Raw genomic sequence first — 24,934 nt, 5'->3', positions numbered from 1 at the left:
ATGAAGTTGTCAGCAAGAGATGATGATGGTGTATGTTTACTGGAAGCATGGAATTTGCCTGTGCAGGCTCCTGAGTCTTCGTGAGGGCAGGCCTAGGATTACAGTTTGCTTTTGCAGGAACTAAGATGCATCCCAAGCCATTCTGTTTTCTGAGGCAAGGAGAAAGCTCACTTCTTTGGCCTTGGCTTCAAATGGTATATAACTCTTCAATTTAAAACCAAACCAAATCAAACAACATACATGAAGCTCACTAGGAAAGTGGAGGGAGAAAATCACAGATTCAAAAGAAGACCTGTTTATTTACCTAGAGGTGCTAAGAAAGCATGATAATAAGGATGGGAATATCTAAACATGACAGAACAGTGACAGGCATTTTACCTTCTAAAAGATGCCTGAATCTTCTTTTTATATCTTACATCTCTTGTATTTTATATATATATATATTATATTTTAAGTAAAGCTAGCCATTTGCTTTTTTTAGAATATGTCTTCCTGACTGATTTAGGCCAAACTTCAGTGTGGCCTGCTGCTGAAAAAGACCATCCAACCTCCTGCTCCTCACCTCTCTTACACTGACCCTGGCGAGATGGTTTAGCTAGCTGTATCAGGCAGTCAGTCAACCTACTTTTATTTTTGTTTTTCTGTGCTATTTTTCCAGAAGATGCACTCTCTGAACTACAAAAATGGAGAAGCACTAGCACCCATCCATGGAGACAGGAGAAATGGCCAGTTAAGGATGGCAAAAGCCCCTTTTAGTGGAGTTGGCACTTAGCTTGGCCTAAACTGTTTATGAAACTACACCTTCAGACCAAACAGAATCGTGACGGTGGGCAGACTTATATGCAAATACATTGAAAATATTCTAAGCAAAACAAACATTCAGTATGCAGCATGTCTTTTGAGAATGCCTCTTGCTTCAACATAACTAGCATCTAGAAATACTTTTAATCTAATGTCTATACAAATAATTATTGACAGAATATACTTGAAGTAGCCTGAAGTTAAGTACTTAATGATGAAAACAAACCGTATCTTACGCCATACGAGGTTTTGCAGTTATACATATACAAACATTGCAAGCTCTCAGGAGACGCGATGAGGCCAGCAGGCTCAAAATCACACTGCAGAGATGAGAGGCAACAGCCCAGGGTCTGTTCCCCGCTTTCCTACAGAGACGTTAGTAGAGAGAACAAGCATGTGGGGACCTGAGATCTCTTAATGTATCTCCTGTTGGACAATTTGGCCAACCTCTGTTTGTTTGTACTTCTGCTTCCATGTTTTCTATATAGCAGGGACTGCTGGTCTTCTCTGAAAAGACCCTTGAGAGCTCCTGGTAAAATTAGTGTATAAAAGCTCAAAGCTAGTGTCAAAACTAGCTCTAACTGGTCAGAAAAAAAATCTCCCTCTCTTCACACAAACTGCAGAACCAAAGGGGAAGCTGAAGGAGGAGACCTCAGTTAAGAAATGGTATTCCCCTATCAGGATGTTTGGAAAGTAGGATTTGGAACAAAATTGTTATAAAAAAGGCAGGAAATTCATGACATCCAGTTTAAAAATTGACTAATTATATTGCTTCCTAGTAAAAAAACTACAATTTTGCTTTCAGAGATAAACAATACACTAAACATTACACTTGTTAAGGTTCAGGGCTGTTTTTCCTACGTGTTATTTGGAGAAAGAGGCTTAAATCACTGATTTCTTTATTCAGTTCCTCAACATTCTGTAACATGTAAAAGAAGAGGGGATTTGTTCAGCGACTTTTTCCAGTGTCATAGGACAAAATTTGACCTAACGCGTCTAATAGTCGAAAAAGTAACAGAACACTTTCATTGGAAAGACTTTCTGCCAGATCAACTGAGTAATATCAATAAAAGCAGCAGCATATACTAGATAAAATGAGAATTCTGATGCATCTTGTCAGTATTCATGCTTCTCAAAGTGATCTAAAAATACACCCCCATACATGAAGTTTAAAATGACTACACATTTTATAAATATGCAAATCAATCAGAATACAAGACTTTTTGTCCTATGTAAATAACAGAATTTAAAAGCATAGTTATTTTAATAACTGTTATTAAAAACAAATGCTTTGTAAATTTGGAGATGATTTGAGAGTTTTTTTGCATATTTGTTCCCTATGTCATCCAACCGGAAGTGAAAACATGCAAAATACTGCTAGTTTCAACAGGTCTATTATTCAAAGTCTTTTAATTATTTGCACTTACAAAATATTTATATTGCACAAGCCTACCGCCACATTGTATTTAAGGACTGTATAGATCAAAGAGCTAAGCTATTTTTGTGCTATTCACTAATGACCAAACCTGCTGTTTGAGCAAAACTTGAATGGACTGAATTAAATCAAGGATGGAATAAAAGGGAAGCTTAAACGACAACTTTATAAATAGAGGTTCCAGTTTTGCACTTTACTAAGCATAAATGAAAGTTATCCACACAGCACTCATAACAGATTTCCATATATAATTACTTCTAAGCTAAAATGGGATTTTCAAAGCTGGCCACAGGATTTAATCACACATCATCTACTAACATTAAATTTAAGATATATTGCAGACAGGAGGCACCTGTATACCAAAGGGCCTCTTCCTAATTTTGGCTCAAAAATTAGAACCACCCAATTGTTTTTGTATTTTGAAATCTCTTAAATTCTTAATATTTAATTTGCTTTTGTGAAAAGGGAAAAATTTTAACAATTATACTAAAAGGAATAATTTGAATTAACGATTTAAATTAATCACTTCTGATCATTTTACAAATCATTTCTATTATTGCCTATATGCCACAAACAACCTATCATTTCAACTAAGAGCTTTCCTAGGCTTAGCTACAGATCCAAAGTGTTGAAGACCATCCTTTTAGGAGTTGTAAATCAAGAGATGTTCATTTATGATCCAGAATGTTGACAAAGGCTGGTGAAAGACTTCTCCAGCATCTTGTTCACAGTGTGATATGAAAGGTACACAGTTATGCTTGTTAATGTTCAGCTAAGTCCTTAAGTGGAAAGCAGCAAGGGGAATACCACACTGCTGAAAAAACAGTGTTGGAAAGTCTGGACATTTCCAAACCTCTAGTTTGTACTGATAACAACACTAATCATAACTATGGAGAAATCATTAACAATAAATGCAAACAATAAAATCCAAGCACAGGGAGAGATAGCAGCTACATAGATAAACAGGCTCCTCATTATACAATTTCTTGCAATCATATCATGTTGGCCACAGACATTTTAACTACAGCTTCTTGAGCAAATCATATCCAGTTAAACACAAATAAGCCACAGCTGCAGTAGGGTTAGCTGACAACATGGAACAGAATTCACCCTGGGCCAGGCTTCCCAAAATGAGTTTTTATTTCTCCTAATGCTGGGACAGGAACATCTCTCAATATTAGCTCCTCAGGCAATGTTTGCATACTGCTTTGCTGAGGAACAGCTTGTGAACTTCTGCCATGGACAACATTGGTTGGTCAGCCATGGATAACCAATTTAATTTGCATAATTCTGTAATAAAAACCCAAGAGAAAATGAAAATAGCAAGAAAAAATCTTTCTTGCCTTTTTTCTACCACCAGCTGTCATCCAGAAGCATATAAGCACAATAATTATTTCATGTGCCTACTAATCTACTTAGCTATTTAAACTAAGATAGAGATGATTAAAATCACAGAAGAATTGTCTTTAACCAATTAAGAAATTTACAGTCAGCCTGGAAAAATCTTAAAGTAAAAGATGAACATTTATATAGCATGTAATCCACTTCCCATTCTCATGGTATTTGGCAATACCTTCCTCCATGCCAATAGGTGATAGCACTAACTTTGGCATTCTAAATGGGTGTGCCTAAATATTGCTTAAATGTTAAATATTGCTTAAACCCCAAGAGTGTGGTTGGAGTGAAAAAACAGTCACTCACCTGTGCCTGCGTAGCTCTGGAGGCACTGAATTATTTTGGCAGCTACATTTTGAACAGGAAAGTTCCCTTCATGTTTTCTGGCACCCAGGAGACAACTTCAGTGTAGTTAGAGGAACCACTGCACGAACTCTGAATAATGCATAGCTGAAGCATTAAGTCCACCGTGCATTCATCACTGTCCTTCAAAAGCATGGTAATAGTCTCTTTCAATATAGCAGCCTACTGCCCAGGCTGCTCACTAACAAGTGCCAGACCTAGGTTAATTTCCTCTCACCAAGGCAATTTCAGCTCATAGGAGCTGGGATCTGCTCCTATGGTAATTATCTCATAATTACGCTAGGAGGTAATTCCCCACCTATGTCAGCTTCCTAGTCAGAAGGGGCAAAATGGGGGAAATTCTGATTCTTACTCTAAAAAATGCATATGCATTTTATACTAGTAAGCTATTATTGAAAAAATAAACATTCATTACACAGGCATCAGAACGGTTATGTGCATGCTAGTCTTGCACATGCTCCTCCATCTGGGTACCCTAACTTTTGGGAAGCTCCCCAGACGACATGTGGGTTTTCTTGAACAACCTTTTGGCAGTCCATTGACCAAAAAAGAGTCTAACTTCAGCTGGGGTGAGAAAGCTAAACATCCCTGGATCACACCCTAAATGCTTTGTTATGATTACAAAAAGCAGATGCATGCTTTCCTAGTGACTGATACTATTTCTGATTTTTTTAACAATGATGTGTAGTAGGGAAAATGATGATAAAAGTAATCACAATTCATCAGGATGTAGTGTGCTTTTTTTGGATTCTGATTTAAACACAGAGACTACAAAAATACTGGTTACTCTTTTCAGTTTAAGTCTTGGCGTGTTTTAGGCATGAAATATTTAAACACATATTTAGTTATTTATAAAATGCAGAATACTCTTTTATCTAATTCTGTATATAATATCTAAAACACATAACATCAACATACTTCATGGGGTAAAGGGAAAGGAATTTAATGGGTTATTGTTGCAAACGTAAGCAGGAAAAGGTACCATTGTGCCCTACATTCAAATATGAGTTTAATAGGCTACCTGCTTTCATAGCTGTTTTAGCTTTATGTAACACTTTCTTTGATTTTTCATAAATTTGCCAACCATAAAACCTCTTTCCCCAGCCTTTCCAGGTTCACTTATTTTCCAGTGGATGGCTTCTGGAATGCCTAATGGCAACTGACAGGAACAGTACTTTTCAAGTAATTATCCATTTGGTAGCAGGAGCTGCAGTGAAGCTTGCTGGAGCCCACTTGCTACATGTAACAGGGAAAAGAACATTGCTGTATCCTGATGGTTACAGACCTTGTTCCTTTACACTGTTCATCAATCAGAAATAACTACTGAAGTCAGTGGATAAAAATAGTCCCAAACCTGTACAATGTTAATAAAGAACTACTTTTTTCACTGTAGTATCTTCAGCTGGAAGGAGAGACCATTCTCTGTTTCTGCATAGTTATGCCCGTCTTTTTCCTGAGACAGAGGTGTTTAAGATACATGGTCTCACTGTGCGAAGAAAATAATGAATCACACTATTCTTCCCCACTGCCCACTTCCTAGGAAAACTATGAAGCTCATTAGACTTCATGCCAACTTCACTTCATGCCATCTGAGTGGAATTGCCATGATACTCCCTCCTTTCCAGTGCTCCTTGACAGATGTAGAAGCAGCAGGCTGCTCCCAGCCAGCATGTTACTGCTGCACTTAGCAAGGCACTGTCCTGCTGTGCTCTGTCTGTGTGTCTCAAGTGCAACTAAGACGAACGCCATAAGCAAGAGGAAGTGTAGCTTGATATAGAAATTGCCTTGCAAATCAAGGCAATCCAGGTATTTTATACTTACATTCAGTAGACTACAAAACAGTGTTTTTAATGTGTAAATTGATGTATTTATTTGCCATCCCTGTAAGGATACTAATGTAAAAAATATTACTTGTTCCATAACAAATTTTGTCCACTCTTCAATCTTGCCTGACAGTCATGGATTCAGGCAGTTTTCTTCCATCCTAAATCCATCCTGGATGACAGCCAGTTAGTTCCCAAACACTAGGAAGTGAAATTACCAAGAGACAGGTAATTATAGAGGGATGTTGTCTCTGGAGCCCATGTTAACAGTGCCCGCTTAAATATTTACTGATGTTCATCCATCAGATGTCATTCTAGTTCTGTCAAGAACTAGGATTTCTATGGAGAAGAAAAGTTTAAACTGGAAGAAAGGCTAAAGATAAAAACATATTTTGAAAGAAATCTTCCTGTTAAGTCATAAGAGCTACAGAATCCTTCAGAGGTCCTGCAGCTAACACAGCCTTTCTAGGCTATAGGTATTGGCAAGAGGACTTTTTTTTTTTAGACTTTATAAAGTTCCATTACAATCATCTAGGAATGAATTTTGCATTTTTCTATCCCACTGAAATTTGATAAAGACCGTCATTTATTTGTTTCATTAAGGGAGACACTGAGACCCAAAATACCTACAAAATCTAAATAGGAATAGGCAGAAGACCAGACTTCAGCTGACTCAACAAAACCTCCCACAAACTCCAAAGGGGAAGTTTTTGTTTTTGGTTTTTTTTTCCCCGGGGAACTTAAGAAAGACTCTTCCAGCATGAAGCCAAAGGCACTTTTAAGTAATCTAAAGAGGAAGTCAAAGTAATATACAAGATTAGCTTAACAGGGAAGACAAGATTCTCACACTATAAGGAAGCAGATGATCTGACTTCCTCAGGGAATGAAAGATATTCTCTTAAGTACGATTCGTAGTAAAAGATTTCAGATGTTTGTGCTTGTTTGCCAAGTTTGTGCAAAAAATCCACTATCTTGAACATTGTTTTGAATTATGATTTTTTTCATCTTTGAAAATATATTCAGGGCCATCTTTTTTAATCTTAGACCTTCAGGTACCAGTAAAGAAAATGTTCTTAAAGAAATTCAGTATTGGATCTTTAATTTTTACCATGTGGCAGAAAGTAGACGGAATATGGGTTGTGAGAACTATTGCACTGACAAAATAAAAATATTAAGATCAGCAGAAACATCACCTATTTTGATGCTCGGCATACAGTAAAACTTATGTAAATGATGAAATGTCTCTATCCTCCCTACTATTTCCTTAGTAGTATGAAACTAAAAGAGGTTAAGTATATTCTTAATCTTTTTCATGTCTTACACATGTTTTGTGAGATATAAATTGTATTATAAATCTGAACAGTTTTCAGATCGTGGTTGAGCTTGCGGGAAGAGAACAGCAGGAAGAAGAATATTATTACAAAATTACAAGGTTTTACACTTTTTTTTTCTTTTTGTCATTCCTTTTATACTTTCTTGTATAAGTAGAGGATGATTTTTGATACATAAATCACAGACCTGTCAGCCTGGCCTTAAACCAAAGACATGTCCTCAGAATGAAACCACTTTGTTTCTGAACTCTGATTTTCTTCTATTACATCCCTGATAGGTACTATATCTTTGTAGAGATATACATTCCCAACTGATTTCTCTGACCTGCTCAATAAGAAATCTTAAGCAGACACCTCATTACAAAAGTGTAATTGCTCAACACAGACTAAAACTGTGAGCCAATGCAGCTGAGATTGTATTTTATCATGTAACTAAATTGTATTACATCTTTACAATTACAGATGTATATAGATGTGATTATAGATGTATTATAGTTGTGATTAAAGAACACGGTTTGGATCCCTCAAATCTGCCAACACCAAGATAAGCTTTGAAAACACTGAAAAATGATATTCTGTCACATCAACGTTGTACTGTGTATATAGGATCATGAGATAAGTAGTTTCCTGGGTGATTGGCAGTTTTTACAGCTACTGCCTACATTAGTGGTCTTCAAGGTGAGAAACAGTGGTTGCATAAATGATAAGATTTGCATCATGCTAAATATCATGGTGTTGAGCTCCAGCAGCCTTCTTTTCAGTCTCTCTGCCCTGGTGATGATCTCATGAGCAACATCAGGCAAAAGGGGTAATCTGTGGTGCACCCAGAAAGGCTCTGCTATCATCTACCACCATGGCAAATGATATTTATTAGCAACCTGAATTCCAACATTAAAAAACAGGAATAGGTCTAGGCAGTCCTCCTCAACAGGCAATCAAAAAACTTGTGCTCCTAGAGCATAAGTCTCTTGACCTTCTTTATTTGCCCAACCCCACTGCAAGTGTCAGTTTTAGTCACTGTGGGCTCCAGGTAACTCCTGGGATAGGTTAGCTCCAGGCACATTACTGCTGTATCCCACTCCTTTCACACTACAGGCAGCTTATCTTTGTAATAGGACTGCATAACCAAATAAAAAGACTGGAAGAGCAAAGTAGGAGTGGAGGGGCTAATAAAACTATCTTGGGAAGTTGTTCTAGATCTTCACTGTTCTGATGGTTAAAAGCCTTCTTATAGTGTTGTGTGTAAGTGTATCAATGACAATTTATATCATCTTGTTCTCATGCCAGTACTGCTTCTTTGCTTACATTGTTCGATTCCATTTTTGTGGTCTGTTCCTTTGAGGTATTTATGGAGATCAATCCTCCTACCTCTGAGTCCTCATTATGCCTAACAAGCCCATATGACTTCCAGTACTACATGACAAAGAAGCAATAAAAAAAAAAGGCTCATGGAAAATAAATGAATCATTCCCTTCCTCATACCTTCTCCCAGATTACAAACTTTATTTATTTACTCTCTATAGTATCATAGTTTCATAGGCTCTCTTCCAGTGAATGTAAATTGAGGATTACCCCACCTTTTACTAAGTATTGTTGCTGCTATTTCAATGGATGTAGTATGCAACCAGGTGGTTGTTTATGAAGCGAAGAGGAGCTAACAACTTAAAATCAACTCTTCATGTCATGCAACTTTTAAATGAGATTATTCCTCACTAGTCAGAGCAGTTTCTCCCATTGATAAATAACAGCTGACATAAAAGGTATTCACAATTCACTTACACAAAAGCTGACTTTTTGGATATATTCCAGATAGTAGCACCTGCATCAACTTAAAAAGGCTTGAGACAGGAAATTTCTATGCACCAGAACCAAGAAGTTTTCACTTTGATCACCCAAAGCCTCAGCTGATAACTTTTCAGATTGTTATGCAACATCCGTTCTTCTCTTGTAAAATGCTGGTAATAAAACTGATCTTGCATTTAGAAGACATTAAAAAAAATAAAAATCAGATGTTTGACCAAAGATGCAGGCAAAGTTTTCAATAGCAAGTGTAACACTGATAAAAGGAGGTTGTTCTGATTTTCATGCATTTTAAAGCTTGGCTCTTTGGAGGAATACTTGAGGGGTATTTTAAGTTCCTTCCTGTTATCAGTGGTGACACCTAAAATTTTAAACATGAGTAAGTAATAAAAGTCTCAACGTATCCTTTCAAAATTCAAAAGATGTTTTTTTAAAAACACAACTCTAAACCTACATGATTACCTTGGAGCATTATCTTGGGCTGAAGTGTTCTTCAGGCAATATTCCACTGTAGGATGAAAGAGTGTCTTTACAAAACTCAATAACAGGAACTGGGCAAGGTCATGTTATTCCATAGTGAAACTTTAGTTCCTGCTGCTTCTGTCTTTCAGTTCAACAAGGAATTTACTGTATTGGACATAATGTCTTTTTATGATGTGCCTGTGCTGCTCATGATTTAGAAATGTTTTACAGAATTAATGTAGTATTTTAACAGAATATCTACTGTTTGCCATATATGAATATGAAAAGGAAAATTTAGCGTTACAATGTCTAGTTTGTTAGAATCACTTTGAGTTTCAAAACAAATAAATAACCTCTTCCACCCCATGTTCTGTTTGCAACAAATCATTTGTTGCCCAGCAATGAATTAGCTATCTAACCCTATAAACAGTCTCTGTGGACGTTTTAACCATAATTTATAGTCAATTTCTACAAAAATTGCAATAGGTTTTTGGAAGATAAGTTTTCAGAGGAAAAGCTTCAGACCACCAGCAAAGGCATTTAAAACCCAGCCTTCCAAAAAGCAACAGAAGTGAGAAATCAAAGCTAAATCACTTGGCTTTGGTGCTTGCGTTGAAAACTCTCAGAAGATGCAGGAAATACTCTGAGGCCTTTGAGCACGTTGACATTCTCACAATAAAAATCCTGTTGTATGTTCATTTAGACATTTAGTAGTTAGCTAAATCAGAAAGTCTGTCAGAATATTACCTTGGGAAATGCATGAATTTGTTTACCATTCAAAAACTTGGAGCATATGATTCCACAGTCAAAAAATCAAATGAAGCCCATGAGAAATGACACTGTCAGGTTTACATTCTCATAAAGCTGTTTAAAACCATTCATTTTCAATATTTCAGTAGGTCGTGATTTTGTACTTCTTCCTATCACTGTAAATGACAGCTTAAGCTGTATGTATTAGGTCTGCACCAGGAAATATTTGTAAGATTCATGCATGTTTATCTCTGCTGTTCCCAAATAAAACAGAGTAAAGCAAAATCATATTTGAAAAACGTTTTCTGGTGAGAAAAGCCTCTTTTAATTTCAGATCTTGATTTCAACTCAGTTCCCATCTATTTGTATTTGAAAGCTACCTAGTAAATAATTTTACTTCAAAAAAAAATCTAAGTTCTTAGGTAGTATTTTACTTCCTGCATAATTTAAATCAGACACATTCCTATACATAGTCAAAACATAGCCAACAATACAGCTTTAAGGTAAGTATCTGTGAAAGAATAACACAATCTTACAATCACACTGTTACTAGAATATAAATACATTAAGAGCAAATATGTATTTGATCAAATGCTTGCCTTTAGTAAGTATGAAAAGAATTTTTATTTGAAGCAATACACTGATGGATGAGATTAATGTCAGATGCCTTGAAGATACAATTTCTGTGACTGAAGATAAATCCAGATACTGACACTTCAGATTAGAAACTAATCTTCAAAACATTTAGGTACGCTCATAAGACAATTAAGTGCTGGGCAGGCAATAAGCCATTTACCTTGGCTAGCTGGAATTACCAATACATTATGCCTTGTCTTAAAGCAACTAATTTGGCATGTTAGTAAAAGAAAAGCAATTACAGTTTTTAAAGTTCTCAATCTAAACTGAAAACACTTCCACAGGTCAAAAATATCTAAGTGATTGTTATTCCATTTGCATATCTTTTCACCACAGAAAATTAAGACTAACTTCTTTTTTGAAGTAATTTACTAAAATGTATCATGCCATTGCTAATTTTAAAAGTTCTTTCTGAAATTACTTTCTTGAGACATATTGATTATTTATTTTTAAAGAAAGCAAATTGCCAGAACAGTCATTTTCGGAATCTGAAGCACTGTCTAAAGTCCAGAACAATGTAAGTTGAAGATGACAAAAGGTAATGGAGGGGAGGCGACAGTTCAAAATGCTTCCTGCAACATAAAAAGCCACTTACTGCATTACCTCAGCAGAAATATATATATTTTGAATTCCTATGCATTCCTAAAAGGGGAGAACACTTTTAAGTACTTTTTCCTGCTAATGTTGAAGTGCTGTATACAAGTGTCTTTCAAGGATGTTGTTCCATGGAAACTCCACTATCTTTGAATGGGTAGACCTATGCAACATGTCAGCACTTCATAAAATTTGGGGAGTTCTAACCATTCATACCCCCTTTTTAAAAGAAAGATCTTTCAGTATAAATGTCTCACTTGTCATGACTTTAATATGTAATTGGAGTTCAATTACAATACATTTCAAAGGCATTTCCTTGTCTCAATATTAAATACTGAATTGTTACAGATGGTAATTTTGGCAGATGGTTGTATATGAAACTGAGTTTATAATTAGGCCAAATCTGACTTATGCAATTAAGGCAATGAAGATTTGGAAAGCAAAAAGTGCCAGACTCATACAAGATCAGTTTGGTGGACACAAAAAAATGAAAGAAAACTGATCTTTCACAGTTACCAAATATACTGCTTATATGAGAAATTTCTTTCTAATTGTATGAATTAAAAGAAAGGCAGGCTTTCATGGTCAGAGTGTAAACTAAAGTAACTATAGCTTTTCACCTATATGTGCGTATAATCCTTTTTTCTTCATTTGAGGATAATGAGATGGTTTGAACCAATCTAACCAGTGCTGCTGAGAGAAGGCTCTCACAGTGCTTCCTTCTCTGCAGCTTCCCATGCTCCGGGAATATCCGACCCCCCTGCAAGTCAGTAAATTCACAGACAGTGACTAGCCAGTTCAATTCAGAGAAAGCAAACTAATCCCTGAGGAATGAGGGGAGGAGGAAAAGAGATGTACAAGGAAGAGACGACTGGGACTACCCCTTTTGGTGGCAGCAACCTTTTCGACTGCCTCTGCCATTTATCAAGCTGCGTTTGAAGCTGTGTTATATTTAGTGTCAAAAGGGTTTTCAGACTGATCACTGCGTTTGGAGGTAGCATTGCTTTTGCATCCTCTGACTCGCAATTGTGTTAAATATTTCTTTTCTCTTGTATTGAGAAAAGATCAGTAATGTCCAGTAACCATTCTCTCTACTACTTTTTGTGTATCTCTCTTCCTACACCTTCCAGTAGTTTCTTGCCCCCAGCTTTCAGTCCCTCTTCATATGCTCATTGTTTTCTTATAATATTGTTGCTTATCTTAGGACTACTATTTCTGTTACGTTCTTCAGATGAGGCAACCAGACCTTTGTTCAAGATGGCTGACTATCACCATCATAAAAGCATTTCACTTTTTAAAGATTTTCATTCCGTTCCTGCTGCATCTCAATATGTTGGTTGATTTGTTCTATTGGAGGTACAATACAGAGATTTTTCTCCCATTTTTCTTGATTTAGTATAGTTACATTAAAAAAGAGCTTGCAAGGAGTTTTTACTAATAATGACAACTACTGTTATTAATGTAGTTACAATTAGTTCAAAATATTCCTTCCAAAATGCATCTCCTTGCACTTCAGTATAATGAACTTCACTTGCCATCATGCCATCTGTTCCCTTATCTTCACTAAACCTTTACAAAGTTCCTCAGAGTCTCTTTTAGTTTCAATTAACCTGAGTAATTTATGTAGCCTGCACATGTTGCCATCAATCTGTGAACCCTCTTTCCAGATTGAACTACATGAGGCTGCTGACACTTAGAGCGCATTACCTCTTAGGTTTTTGCCACATTATAAATTAACCACTTATTCCTACGTATTGCTTTCAGTACCTAAGAATTTTTTTCTCAAATTGTTATATGGGAGATACAGTAGGGGACTTAGTTTTCTTCTTAGACCTTTTCCTTGGAAAATCTAAATAAGTAATTTCAATGGTTTCTCTTTATTCACCCATTTTGACACACAAAGAATTTTAGTACATTAAAAGCATCACTTCTTTTACAGGAGTTTTTTTTTTTATTATTCCTTTCATTGAACTCTATTGTAGAGTTCCCACCTTCCTTCTATTGACTGATTTATATACACCAGGCTGTATTTACAAGACAACAATAAAGAGAAGGTGTTAGGAAAAATTCTTTTTTAAACTCTGGACATATCTAAAAATTAGATGTAATTAATATAAGAGTTATTGTATATTTAAGAAAATATATAAGGGAACACCTTGATCAGCTGTTTTCACCATCTTATAAACACCTTGTTCTTACTGCAAAAGTAGCCTGAGTTATAATGTATATCTTGCACCAAACTCTAGACCTGTCCATAAAAACTGTAGCTCTAGTATCCTGGTTGCTTGGGGGTTTTGTTTTTGTGGTTTTGGGGGTTTTTTTTGATTAGGAGTTGTATAGGCTATGCTAACTGGAAAGAACTGCAAAACTTAAACCTGCAGCTACACTTTCAGCTTTCCTCAAAATTGCAAAAGTTGTGGGGTAAACATACTGAATGAAAAGGTCGAGTCACTCTATTTGCAGCTCAATATGGCTGTGGAAATGCAGATACAACATAAAGAAAAAAAAATCTGAGGAAAATCCCCCACTATGACTGTATCATTTTGGAGAAATATAAATGTCCATGAAATATAGGTGTTTGTAAAATATAATTTTAAAGATACCAGCAATACAGTACTTCAAATTTAGTAAGCGCCTGATAACAGAAGTTAGGTATCCTCACATATTTGCAATGATAAAACAAAACAACCCTTTGAAAAACAGCTATTTATTTTTAATGGTGGTTTTCACAGGGCCTACTTATGAAAAACACAGTTGTAAATTGTGTGTACTGAGTTTACTTCTTATAGAGCATTTGGTCAAAAGTATTCATGACAATTGGAAAGAACCACAGTTTTCAGTACTGAAACTACCCCTTTGATACATGTACTACAGCATCCTTGTTACGGATGTGCTGATACGAAAACTCATTATGGAAATATTTACATGATATAATATGACTTCCTAGATGGCTTATGCACGTAGTTCTCATAAGTTTCCTAGAACTGCTCTTATTAAAGATGACATTTGAGGTTGTCTGGCCTATCATGAAATTTCCTTGGCTTCCATAGTTAGTCTTAAAGAAAATGTACCCCACCATAGAGAAGATCAGCACAAACCTCCTCAGAGTATATAGTTTTCAATGCATATACTGTAGAATTCCAACAGAACTTTAGTTAGGTATTTTCATGAATGACACAGTTTCTTAGCAAGTTTACTAAAGTGGTATTTGTCAAATTGTACAGGAAAAAAAAAATCCTTCTAGTTTTAAATGTATGAATTGTGCAATTTACTCTGAAATAAGAAATGGACTTGCTGCTTTGAGAGTGTGCATGTTAAGAAGAGGAACATACCATAGTGAATAAAGCCAAAAAGCACATCATAGTTTAATCATTCGCACTTCATAGCAGGTAGAAATCCAACAGTAACCAAAATAATGTTCTTGGATGCAAAGCAAGAAGATGTTTCAACAGAAATAAACAAGTTACAATCGGATTAACTTTACATACGTCTCAGGCCATTTGTAAATGTCAACAGCATTCTGGTACAGTGTGAAATGACCAAAAGTACTGTAGATAATCTGGCTGTTACTGGCTAATGTCCAGTAGATCACTAGAACCTATTTGAGAGGAGATTTCAAAAAATGTGCCAAGGAGAAAGAGATGAAAGCAAGGTTTATAAAGACAAGAAATTCACTCTAGTAGACTTAAAGACTAAACGAAAACACTGAATCAGATATTGGTAAAATGGTCATGTAATAAACCTGAGAGACCTATCACAAAGCAATAATGATTAATGCTAAAAGAATTTCCTTTGATCTCAGCAAGTAGCTGACTCTTCAAAAATAGCAAGAAAATTCTTCAATAATTATTATTGAGGGAAAAGTAGTGTCACTTCTAGAAATGGCAGACCAGTATTTCAGTGGGCACTTCACAACTGTCATAAATAACAAGTTACTAGTATGAGTGTAATCATAGAACATATTCCACAATATGGTGGATTCATTCTAATTGTGAGATTTTAATTTTTATGGACAAGACAAAATACTGTAAATAGATGATATTCAGAGCATTCATATTTGAAGTGGGCCTCAGAAATGTTATGTGAATTAAAAACAATCACTGGACAGATTACTACAAAAACTGTAGAAAACATTAAACAGAAATAAAGCTTAGAATTTAAGTATTTAAGAATATAAGTATTTTGGATGTCAGAAATGCAGATGTCTTACTGTTGAAGGTGAGGATCCTGACCTAAACGCAACAGATGCCAGGAAAGGTGCACAGGGAAATGAAGGTACTATTGTTGGAACAAAAGTAATGACTTTTCTGTCTGAATGAGGAGAGAGAGAAACTAGAAAAATGAACAATTATCTTCAGATATGTGTTTGGATGTGAAGACAGAAAAAAAAATCCAGAAATTTTGGTCACATACATGGAAGAAAAAAGTCTTCCTGCATTTGTGTCAGAAAAAAAAATGATGGAGGATTATGGACACCAGCCTGCTTGGGAATGGAAAGTCTAGTCTTATTATAATTTAAAAAAATAGCAAGAATCTCACTTACTTTAGTAGCGTGAGAAGAGGGCTTTCAGTGTCCAGCTCTACACTATTAAAGGAACAAGTACTGAAAAAATTCATCAAAACAGATTGGGTCAGACTATGATTATGGCCAGAATTTTTAAAGGATACAGATTTAGTGACTGGAAGGTAAAATCTAGGACACATTCTTTGTCAGGGATTATAATACACAAGATCAAAGCAGCTTCTGTGACAGTATTTAAACTTGCTGTTTAAAAATAAGGTTTGTGTTTCCTGGAAAATAAGAATACACCACACATCAGGAGCATTTAAACTTGTCTCAGATACAGTAGTGAGAGTTTTTGCTATTAGAATAGAAATGCAATCGACACATTGCAGAACCACAGTTATTTGAAAAAGACAGCAACTATGAATATTGGAGATATTTTTCCTTTTTAAAATAATCACCAGAAAGTTCTGTTTATTCAGGAACATATTTTTTAATCCAAACGAAAGAGGGTGCCAAGCAGCATTATACAAGCTTCCTAAATTCATTTGGCTGACAAATGTTCCTATTCCTCTACGACTCAAAGTTGTAAAAAACAAAAAAAAAACAAACAAAAACCAAACAAAACAAGAAAGCCAACATGATTAATTTCAAGCAAGAACTGACATCCAGATCTATAACAGTTTAAAAACATAATACACAATGCTCCCTGGTTGTCATTTAATGCAAAACACACAAATTTTGCTGAGTTCCGTTAACAACTAGCAAATGGAGGCTGAAGATTATAAGGCTGGAACTTAGGACTTCTTTATGATAAACCATTAGCATGTCTAAATTTCAACCTCCCTAAATTTCTAAGCACTTCATTTAGTGAATTATTTGGAATTTATGTAACATGTTATTAATTTAAATGCACCATGTCTGATTCCTCACTGCCTTACTTCAGTCCATTATGGCAGTTAGACCATAAAAATCAGTATCTTGATATCCTACTCCCATTTTATATACAATTATGAAAACTCCCTAAACAGAGAAGAATTTTTTGAATCAACATAAAATGGAGGAACAAACATCCATACCTCCTTACACACCCTAAAACCTCCACACTTGCAGGCACTTCTCAAAATCACATTTTAGAACAACAAACCTTGTATGTCAGTGCATTACTATGAGTTTTCAGTAGGTGTTACATACATCTTAAGTTCATTCTTTAGTTGGGAGGAACTGTTACATAGTAAACTGTTGCATGATTTACACAGGGTTCATCTTCTGTTTTAAAGGGAAACAGACTGTCAGGACATGCACAGTTTAGTTTTATAGTCTGACTTATAACTGCCAGAATAAGATTTCTTTTAAGTTATTAGAGATCACGTGTTACTAAATAAACCTAAGAATCCACCCACAGACGATGTATCATACTCTAATCAGAATGAAAGGCATATCCTGGTTGCTGCTAGCAAGCAAACACCATTATACTGTTTCTCATACTTCTGCAGTCAAATAAAATGTATTTACCTTTCGGGTAAAATAGACGAGTACTGTCAAGCTCTTCCTCAGAAAATGAGGAATTAATTTTACCTGTCACTGAATTTTCAGTTTCACAATAAAGAACAAAAATACCCAAAGAAAAGCTATAGATCAAGTCAACAAAAATAGTTTAAGATTATCCTGTATTGGACTCAAAGTTTTATACTGAGGGAGTTCTACTGTGCTAAAATACTCATTTACCCTTTGCCTTACTTCCTTCATGATAAAACATGAGGTAAATTCTGTCACAGATTATGTCTCTACTATAAAGGAAATACATGCAGTTGGCACATACTTCTCAGCACATGTTCTTCTAGCTTCAACCGGGACAGTCCCACAGCTCAGCTGTGCCCTCATTACATACAGATTTTCAAATCTCTGTGGCAGAAGGCTTGCAGACCATGCTTAGGACCTTCACTGCATGTAGGTCCGGGCACAAGCATAGGCTGACATCCAAATAAACACTTCATACGTACAGCTGTTTCTGCACAAAGTGTGTTCCTCCATACGTATCCGGAGACTGGGCTTGGATACTTGGATTCCTTCCCAACTTTCATTACTTGCAAGGAAAAAAGTGTTATTCGTTTAGGAGGAAAGCCACTGGAAGACTATCAGCACATGCAACTCTGCCTGAATCAGGTAGACAGATTCCAGTCAAAGCAAATGCAGAATTTAGGTCCTACCACACATTACATGGGCTGCTTATACCTAAGGTACTTCTAAAGCCATACTGAAGGTACTTCTAAAACCTTCTTAAGCTACTTCTAGAGATGGTAAAGAGGACCAGGCTAAGCTTATACTTGGCCTTAACAGTCAGTGAGCTGATGTCCCTGGAGCTGATGGCAGCAGAATGAAGGAAAGGCAGCAACTGAACAGGTCACTAGATTAAAGTTTGGAACAGTTAAAGCTATCGCACTGAAATTAGCTTTAGTCACATGGAATGGCCACACTTTGAAATATCAAGTTACACAAACAGATGGGACTGGCAGACTGATGTGTTCAAACTTTGAGTTGCAGACTCCTAAATCTTTCTGAATGGAGGTTCAGAAGTTGGCACAATTCACAAGCTGTGAATTGGGATTTGTGGCTGGTAAGTAAACCCCCCTCATTCCTACTTCATGTGTCAACCACCCTCAAGACTCAACAAATAAGCCCAGCTGCTCAGTTAATTCAAGCTTAAAGTATGACTTAACCCCAAACAGTTAAAATCTCAACTTTTGTGGACCCAGTGCAGATTTGACTCTTTAGACTCAAAGTCTGGACTGATGTTTTTTCCTCTGGCACAATGAATAATTATGTACACAGAGCAGAACAGCTTCAGCAAAACAGACTGGAGTGTTTCAACTACTAGGCACCCAGGCTCAGGTGAATTCTTAGAGATTAGCCTTTTCTAGATGGATTGAATCAATGTGGCTTGCAAACCCAGAGATAATCACTGTAAACCATACACTCACCTTCTTGTGACAGCCCATCCTAAACCCGCAAGCTCTGGAGAACACCAGTCTGAGATGAGGTCTGCAATGCAGTCCTGCCCCAGCCCCAAGGCTGCTGGCACACACCCCTCTCTGACTTTCTGCCTCTGCTGCGCAAAATTAGTGAGAAGCCAAGAAAGGCAGGGGGAATACCAAGATACCCAGCCTGATTAGAAACTCTTCACTGAAACGTTAAGAAACACCATGTGAATGGCTGTAATGCACATCACAGAGGGGAGAAGTGGTAGCTCAGGAGGCTTGGGCTAAATGATCGTGACCTTGAGGATCATTCCTGAACCTGATCTTCTCCAACCAATAGGTTTTGCAACAGAAGTGGGGCAAAAGAAAAATAACTGAATCCTGCAGTTCCTGCATACTTACATGCACTCTTTAACAGCAGTGAAGAGCTAGTAGGGATGAAAGCTGGGTCTACAGTGGACCTGCTTGAGAGATCCTTCCAGGAGCTCCCCAACCCCCTGACCATTCTCCATGGGAGGTACTGGCCCTGCGGGAGGGAGCCTGCACTCAGCCCGCTCAGCCTGCACCACCCTGTCTCACTTCTGCTGTTGCTTCAAGTGCTGAGGGAATAGCTGGAGGGTCAAGACTTACCCACTTTGCAAAACAGTGTGCTCCAACAGTGTGCATCCAAAGCATGGTGTAAGCAGTGAGAACTGCAAGGGCCTCCTTTAGGGAATACTTGCAGTGATATCTTTGACCTGATGCCAGAGACACTTAGAAAAAGGCAATATTGCTATTTTAGCCTTTTGTCTAACCCGCAGTCTGCTCCACAAAGCAAAGATAGCACCAAAAATATATATAAAGCAGAAAATTATTAATAAGATTTAAAATGGTTATCCCATCTATCTACCTTGTATAATTTAAATATTGTTTAAACAAAAAGCAATCATTCACCCGGTGGTTATTCGATAACAATAGGAAATTAGAAGATAATTTATTTCCTGGATTATTGTGCTCTAATGTGTTCATTAATCTGAACTCCTAAACTGGCATTTATTTAGACTTATAGTAGGAATAATGTCTTCATTAATGTATCTACTTTCATTAACCTCAGATACTATGCACACTACCAGTTTTAATCAAAAAAAATACTTAACGCTATTTTTGTTTTCTCTGGGCAGTTTGTAACTGTAACGTATTTTCAGTTTTCACTGTCACACTAATAAATGTCCAATTTTATTTATATTTGGCAATAATTAAAATCATTCAGCAGAAACAAACTACATTTTATGTACTCCCAGCAGTCAGCTATTTCAGCATCGATAATATGTTAATGTCAATTTTGCTGGTTTACATATGATTCAATACACAGTCCAAATAACTGCTGTTCAAAAAAAAATTAAGAGGAGCACTTCCCCTCACCACTCACCTTATACTGGACCATCTCCTTTTTCCACAAGCGCACAGGAAAAAAAAAACGGATTTGCCGTGTGTTTAAAAGGCTGACTAACTTCAGGTTTGGCATACCAAAGACCAGGGAGAGAACAAACGCTTTCATTTTCATCTGTCAGCTCCCACTCCACTCAAATGGAATTGCGTAGAGAGATTTTTCCTGCCTTGCTTCAAATAAATGGGTGTTGTGTTTACATACTGCATACTGAGCATTGCCCACCCCAGGCCAAGGGCTGTGTTTTGCCAACTCTTAACTTTTGTACAATATGGCGATTACATGAGCTAGCATACCATTAAGTCGCACAACAAAACTTGGAGAATGGCACTGTCAGCTTGCAGAGCTGCGTGCACCTTAACAACCGAAATGCTTTGCACAAAAGGGGAACCTACGTTTCAGTTTGACAGCCAAACCAGGTCAGAACCAGACTGGGTAGAGGCCTCAGTCTACATTACAAAGTCAGCTGCCATAGATCCCAGACATAAAAGCCTACAGACACACGGTACAAGCAGGCAAAGAAAAAAAAATCACCAAACGCACCATACAAAAAACCTCCCCGCTCCCCCAAGAGTCTTCTAGATTATCTGCTGTTTATTTTTCACGCTACACTTTCTTCCAAGATGTTCTTTCCAGTTGCAGTACTCACAAACTGGTCTCCCATAAGCAGAATCAAAACCAGAGAAAAAGGGAAAAAGACCTTAGTCCATTACTCAATGTGTGTAGCATGATATCTTTCTGGCGCCTACAGATTCTCTTCTCCTGATGAGCAGCAAATCTATGCCTACCATGAGCTCCAAATGTCTTCTAGTGCCTAGTGGTTTTTTTCTTACAGAATTGGGCAAGAAAGATTAGAGATCAGAGCTTACTATTTTCCTTAAAATAATGCCCCTGCAAGCTCAACACAAATGTATCAGATGTGTATTTTACACTCCTGTTTTAGCCGGGAACTATTTTTGTCCTCTTCTTTTTTACAACTGCAATATCCATAATAATTTATACAGAGGCTCCCCTCCTGTGTGACTTCAGTCACACAAATATACTGTGGATAGGACTACCTAAAAAGGTCAGTTAGCTACTAGCAATGAATATACACATTCAAGGGTAAAAAGCTGAGCTCAGATCTAAGACCTTTCTAATCATTGCTAAAGATCAAGTGCCTGAACCACATATCTGACAGTCTATGCCATCGGCAGTCTTCTGAGTCAGCTCCATGTGTGACTTCTCTTTGCAGCGTATTTCCTAGTGACTAACTTAATCCTATTTAGATTGTCTTCAAATCGAACAAAGAACAAGGAAATCAGAGACCTGCTACATGTTTTTGCAAGGTAAATCACACTACCATCACTCATCATATTTTCCTCAAAATGTAAAAGGCTGTGCAGACATCAGTGATATTTTATTTGTTGTAATAGCATGCGAAAGAATATATACTCACTTCCAGTAATAGTTTTAATTACTAGGTATATAAGCCTGCAAATCCTCTCATACAAGTAATCCTTCAATAAGATTAATTCATGGAAATAGTCCCATTGAAGAAGGATTTGTAAGACCGGACCCTAATGTTTAATCATAATTTTAAAGGCACTACTGCTTAAAGAAAAAGGTGTAGGCACATTTAAAATAGGGGTTTATATGTTTATCAAACTGCATAGTTTCAGAAATAATCCTTCTAGGACTGACACAGTTGGGGAACACGTTTCTGCAGCTCCCCCAGTTTGTCAGGTTAAGACTGATGTAAATAAACTGACTATCCTTTTCACTTCTAGTCTACCATTCAGCACAACTCTGTCTTCTCTTTCAGCACTTTAGTCGCACTTAAGTATGACTCAGCTACTCCTTCAGCTGCACTAGTTATATATTATCCTTGTGTAACACTACCTTAAACATCAAAACCCCTGATTGTTTAAAGTATTAAGGATCAAGGTATTATTAAGTACTTTCAAGGCTTATCAAGGTAGTGGTTCTCACCTCCTATACTACGTCTAATGCAGGATTCTTATTAAGAAATGTTAACTTCTTTCCTAGCTTTCCAATCCTATTCTTTTCTCTGTGCCAGTTCTTGGTCTAGACAATGTGAAAAGTAGCTACAGGGGGGCACAAAGATTAAAATTCACTTTAATGCACCAAGTGCCACAATGTGCTTATGTTCCCCTTCTTGTAACCCCGTCATTTGCTCTCTCTTCGTGCAAAGGTCTTCATGGTTTTAGTGGAAAGTCTCCCCTGACATATCATCTGCTCTGCTCTCCTTGGAATGATTAATGGTTTGGTATCACATTTGCTTGCTAATCCTTAAAATGAAGGAAAAATGCTTTGGAAAGCTGGGAATCTGTCTCTGTCTCCCAAAAGCAGGAAGCATAACTGCTTGAAGGCTGACAGATGCTTCACCACCATGACAAGAAGCTGTTCCACAGGCTATGGTTTGCGATCCCCTGAGTCAAGCCATATGGTACTGAATGCCAGGACTGCCTGTCTTTCCCAGTTTATTGGGAGAGAGGGATTATTCCTGCTTTGCTCTGAATTTGGAAAAAGTTCTCTGTGGGTTTTAAAAGTTTACAGTTCACATGAAATGAAATGTTTGATCACTTGCACTTGTAAACTCTCATCTGCCTGCTGAACTGTTTTTTCTTCCCAGGAAACAGCCTGACATGCATGCTGCCATGGGCTAGGATAACATCATACTACTTTTATCCACTCCAATTTTAAGTGAATGTATAAACTTTAACTGAGTACACAAATATGGCTCTTAGTGTTTAAGTGACCCTTCCCAATTAATAATCTATTTAGCACATGTGACCAAGTCTGCATATAAGGTCCAAAACAACAGTTTTGAGGTGCAAGGCATCTTTATCATGTCAAGGGAACAACAGGAAGGAATTTATGCCATTAGACTTCAGAACTGTTCATTTAAGATTGTCCCTCACTGCATTTCAGCATCACAAAAATGAAAGTCAAGCAAGTTATAACTCCTTAAGCACGGGTATGTTCTCCAGTGCTCTGGCCACTCGCATTTTAAATACCTCAGAAAGCAAGTATTTCTAATTCCCCTCTTCTCTCCAAAGACCATTTAATTGTCCAATAGATTTTAGTAAGTTATTTCCCTTTTAAAAATGTATTTTAAGTCTTTTCTGTATGCTGAAGTGTTGTTTGTTTGTTTGTTTGTTTTTTGGGGGGGAAGACACCTAGCAATCACCAAGAGACGAGGGAAGGCAAATAACCTTATTTCGCTTCTGAACAAGAAGGGGAGGGGAAGGCAAAAGCCCCCGGAGCAGGACGAGCAGTGCGCGTCCTCGATGCGCTGCTCTTCCCCGGGGAGCTCAGGCTACGGCACCGCGGGCGGCCCGGGCGGGGGGCGCCGGCACCTCGCAAAGCCAAGCCTGCAACTTTCTAGCCTTGCCGTGCGCCTTTTTTTTCTTTTTTCTTTTTTACGGGATGGTTTTTGCGGGGGGTCGCCCCCGCCGCTGCCCCCGGCCCCGCGCGGTCTGCGCGCAAGTCGCGCCGCGCGCGCCCGCCGGTGTCACGCCGGCAGCTGATTTATCACGGCAATTTTTCCAAGTGCCTCCGGAGCGCGGCTATGGCCAAGCCGCCGATCCGGCCCGCTTGCTGGAACTTTTCCACCGGCGGCGTGGTGCCAAGGAGAAGACCTGACGGATTTTTATTTTATTTTTTTATTTTATTTATTTTAATTTTATTTATTTTTATTTTATTCCCGCTCCAAATCGCTAGCACGCCGTCGGAACAGCGGCAGCGGTGCCCACCCGCAGAGCCGCTGCCCCCGCAGCGCCCCAGGCCCCGGGGCAGGGCAGCACCCGCCGCGCAGCCCCGCCGGGGCCACCGAGCCGGGACTCGGGGCTCCGCACCCGCGCAGGTGCCCCCCCCCCCCCCCCCGCGGAGATGCCCCCCACTCACTTGTGCCTTCTTCATAAGGAACGGCAGCGCTGCAGTCCAGCCCAGCCAGCCGCGTGCAAACTCCTTTCAGCGGAACCGTGGCTCCAGCATAATGCAGCAGCCGATAGTCCACGCATTGGCGTTGCCCACGGCGAGCCCCGCTGCCTGCCGCGCCGCCCCTCTCCCCACGGCCCGAGCGCACGCACTGACTGGAGCCGCCGCCGGCCCCCGGCCAGGTCTTTTATACCTCCGATCTGCCTCCCGCAGCGGCGGCGGCGACGGCTGCAGCGGCGGCGGCAGCCCCGGCAGGACACGCCTTTCCCCTCCCTCCCTCCCGCCTCCCTCCGTCTCCTCCTAGAGCGCCCGGGAGCCGAGGCAGCTCCCGCAGGGAGGGGGAGGCCCGAGCAAACTTCAGGGACGCGAAAGGCGGCAGGGGGCCAAGCCCGCCGCGGGGCAGCGCCGCCGCGCCGCGCCACCCGCCCGCCGCGGCCGCCCCGCGCCGCCCCCTGACGGCGGGGCGGCGGCGCTTTGCCGCCCTGGGCGCGCGCGGCGGGGCGCGGCGGCGGCGGCCTCGGCGGCGGCGGCCTCGGCGACGGCCTCGGCGACGGCCTCGGCGACGGCCTCGGCGGCGGCGGCTTCTTTCCCGCGCTGGGCGCGTGGGGCCGGCGACCCCAACGGCCCGCCGCGGCCGTTGGCGCTGCCGGGGCCGCGCTGCTGGGCTTTCCCGTGGCGGGGTGGTGGTGCCTTG

The 24,934-nt window shown here is 38.8% G+C and overlaps 1 protein-coding gene across 4 annotated transcripts in view; it reads right to left on the bottom strand.

Moving 5' to 3' along the window:
• KITLG (KIT ligand) overlaps window positions 1–24,306 on the bottom strand; it is a 54,018-nt gene extending 29,712 nt beyond the window's left edge. For all 4 annotated transcript variants that reach the window (XM_067312802.1, XM_067312810.1, XM_067312818.1 and 1 more), the window contains exon 1: window positions 24,208–24,306. In XM_067312802.1, the coding sequence (XP_067168903.1) occupies window positions 24,208–24,222 (15 nt within the window). In that variant the 5' untranslated portion in view covers window positions 24,223–24,306. The remainder of the gene's footprint in view (window positions 1–24,207) is intronic.
• Between the last annotated feature and the right edge of the window lie 628 nt (window positions 24,307–24,934).

This window comes from Apteryx mantelli, chromosome 1 (genome assembly GCF_036417845.1).
Source record: "Apteryx mantelli isolate bAptMan1 chromosome 1, bAptMan1.hap1, whole genome shotgun sequence".
Taxonomy (NCBI): Eukaryota; Metazoa; Chordata; class Aves; order Apterygiformes; family Apterygidae; genus Apteryx; species Apteryx mantelli.
The sequence above is the reverse complement of the archived record's forward strand: the minus strand, read 5'-3'. Positions and strand labels throughout refer to the sequence as shown.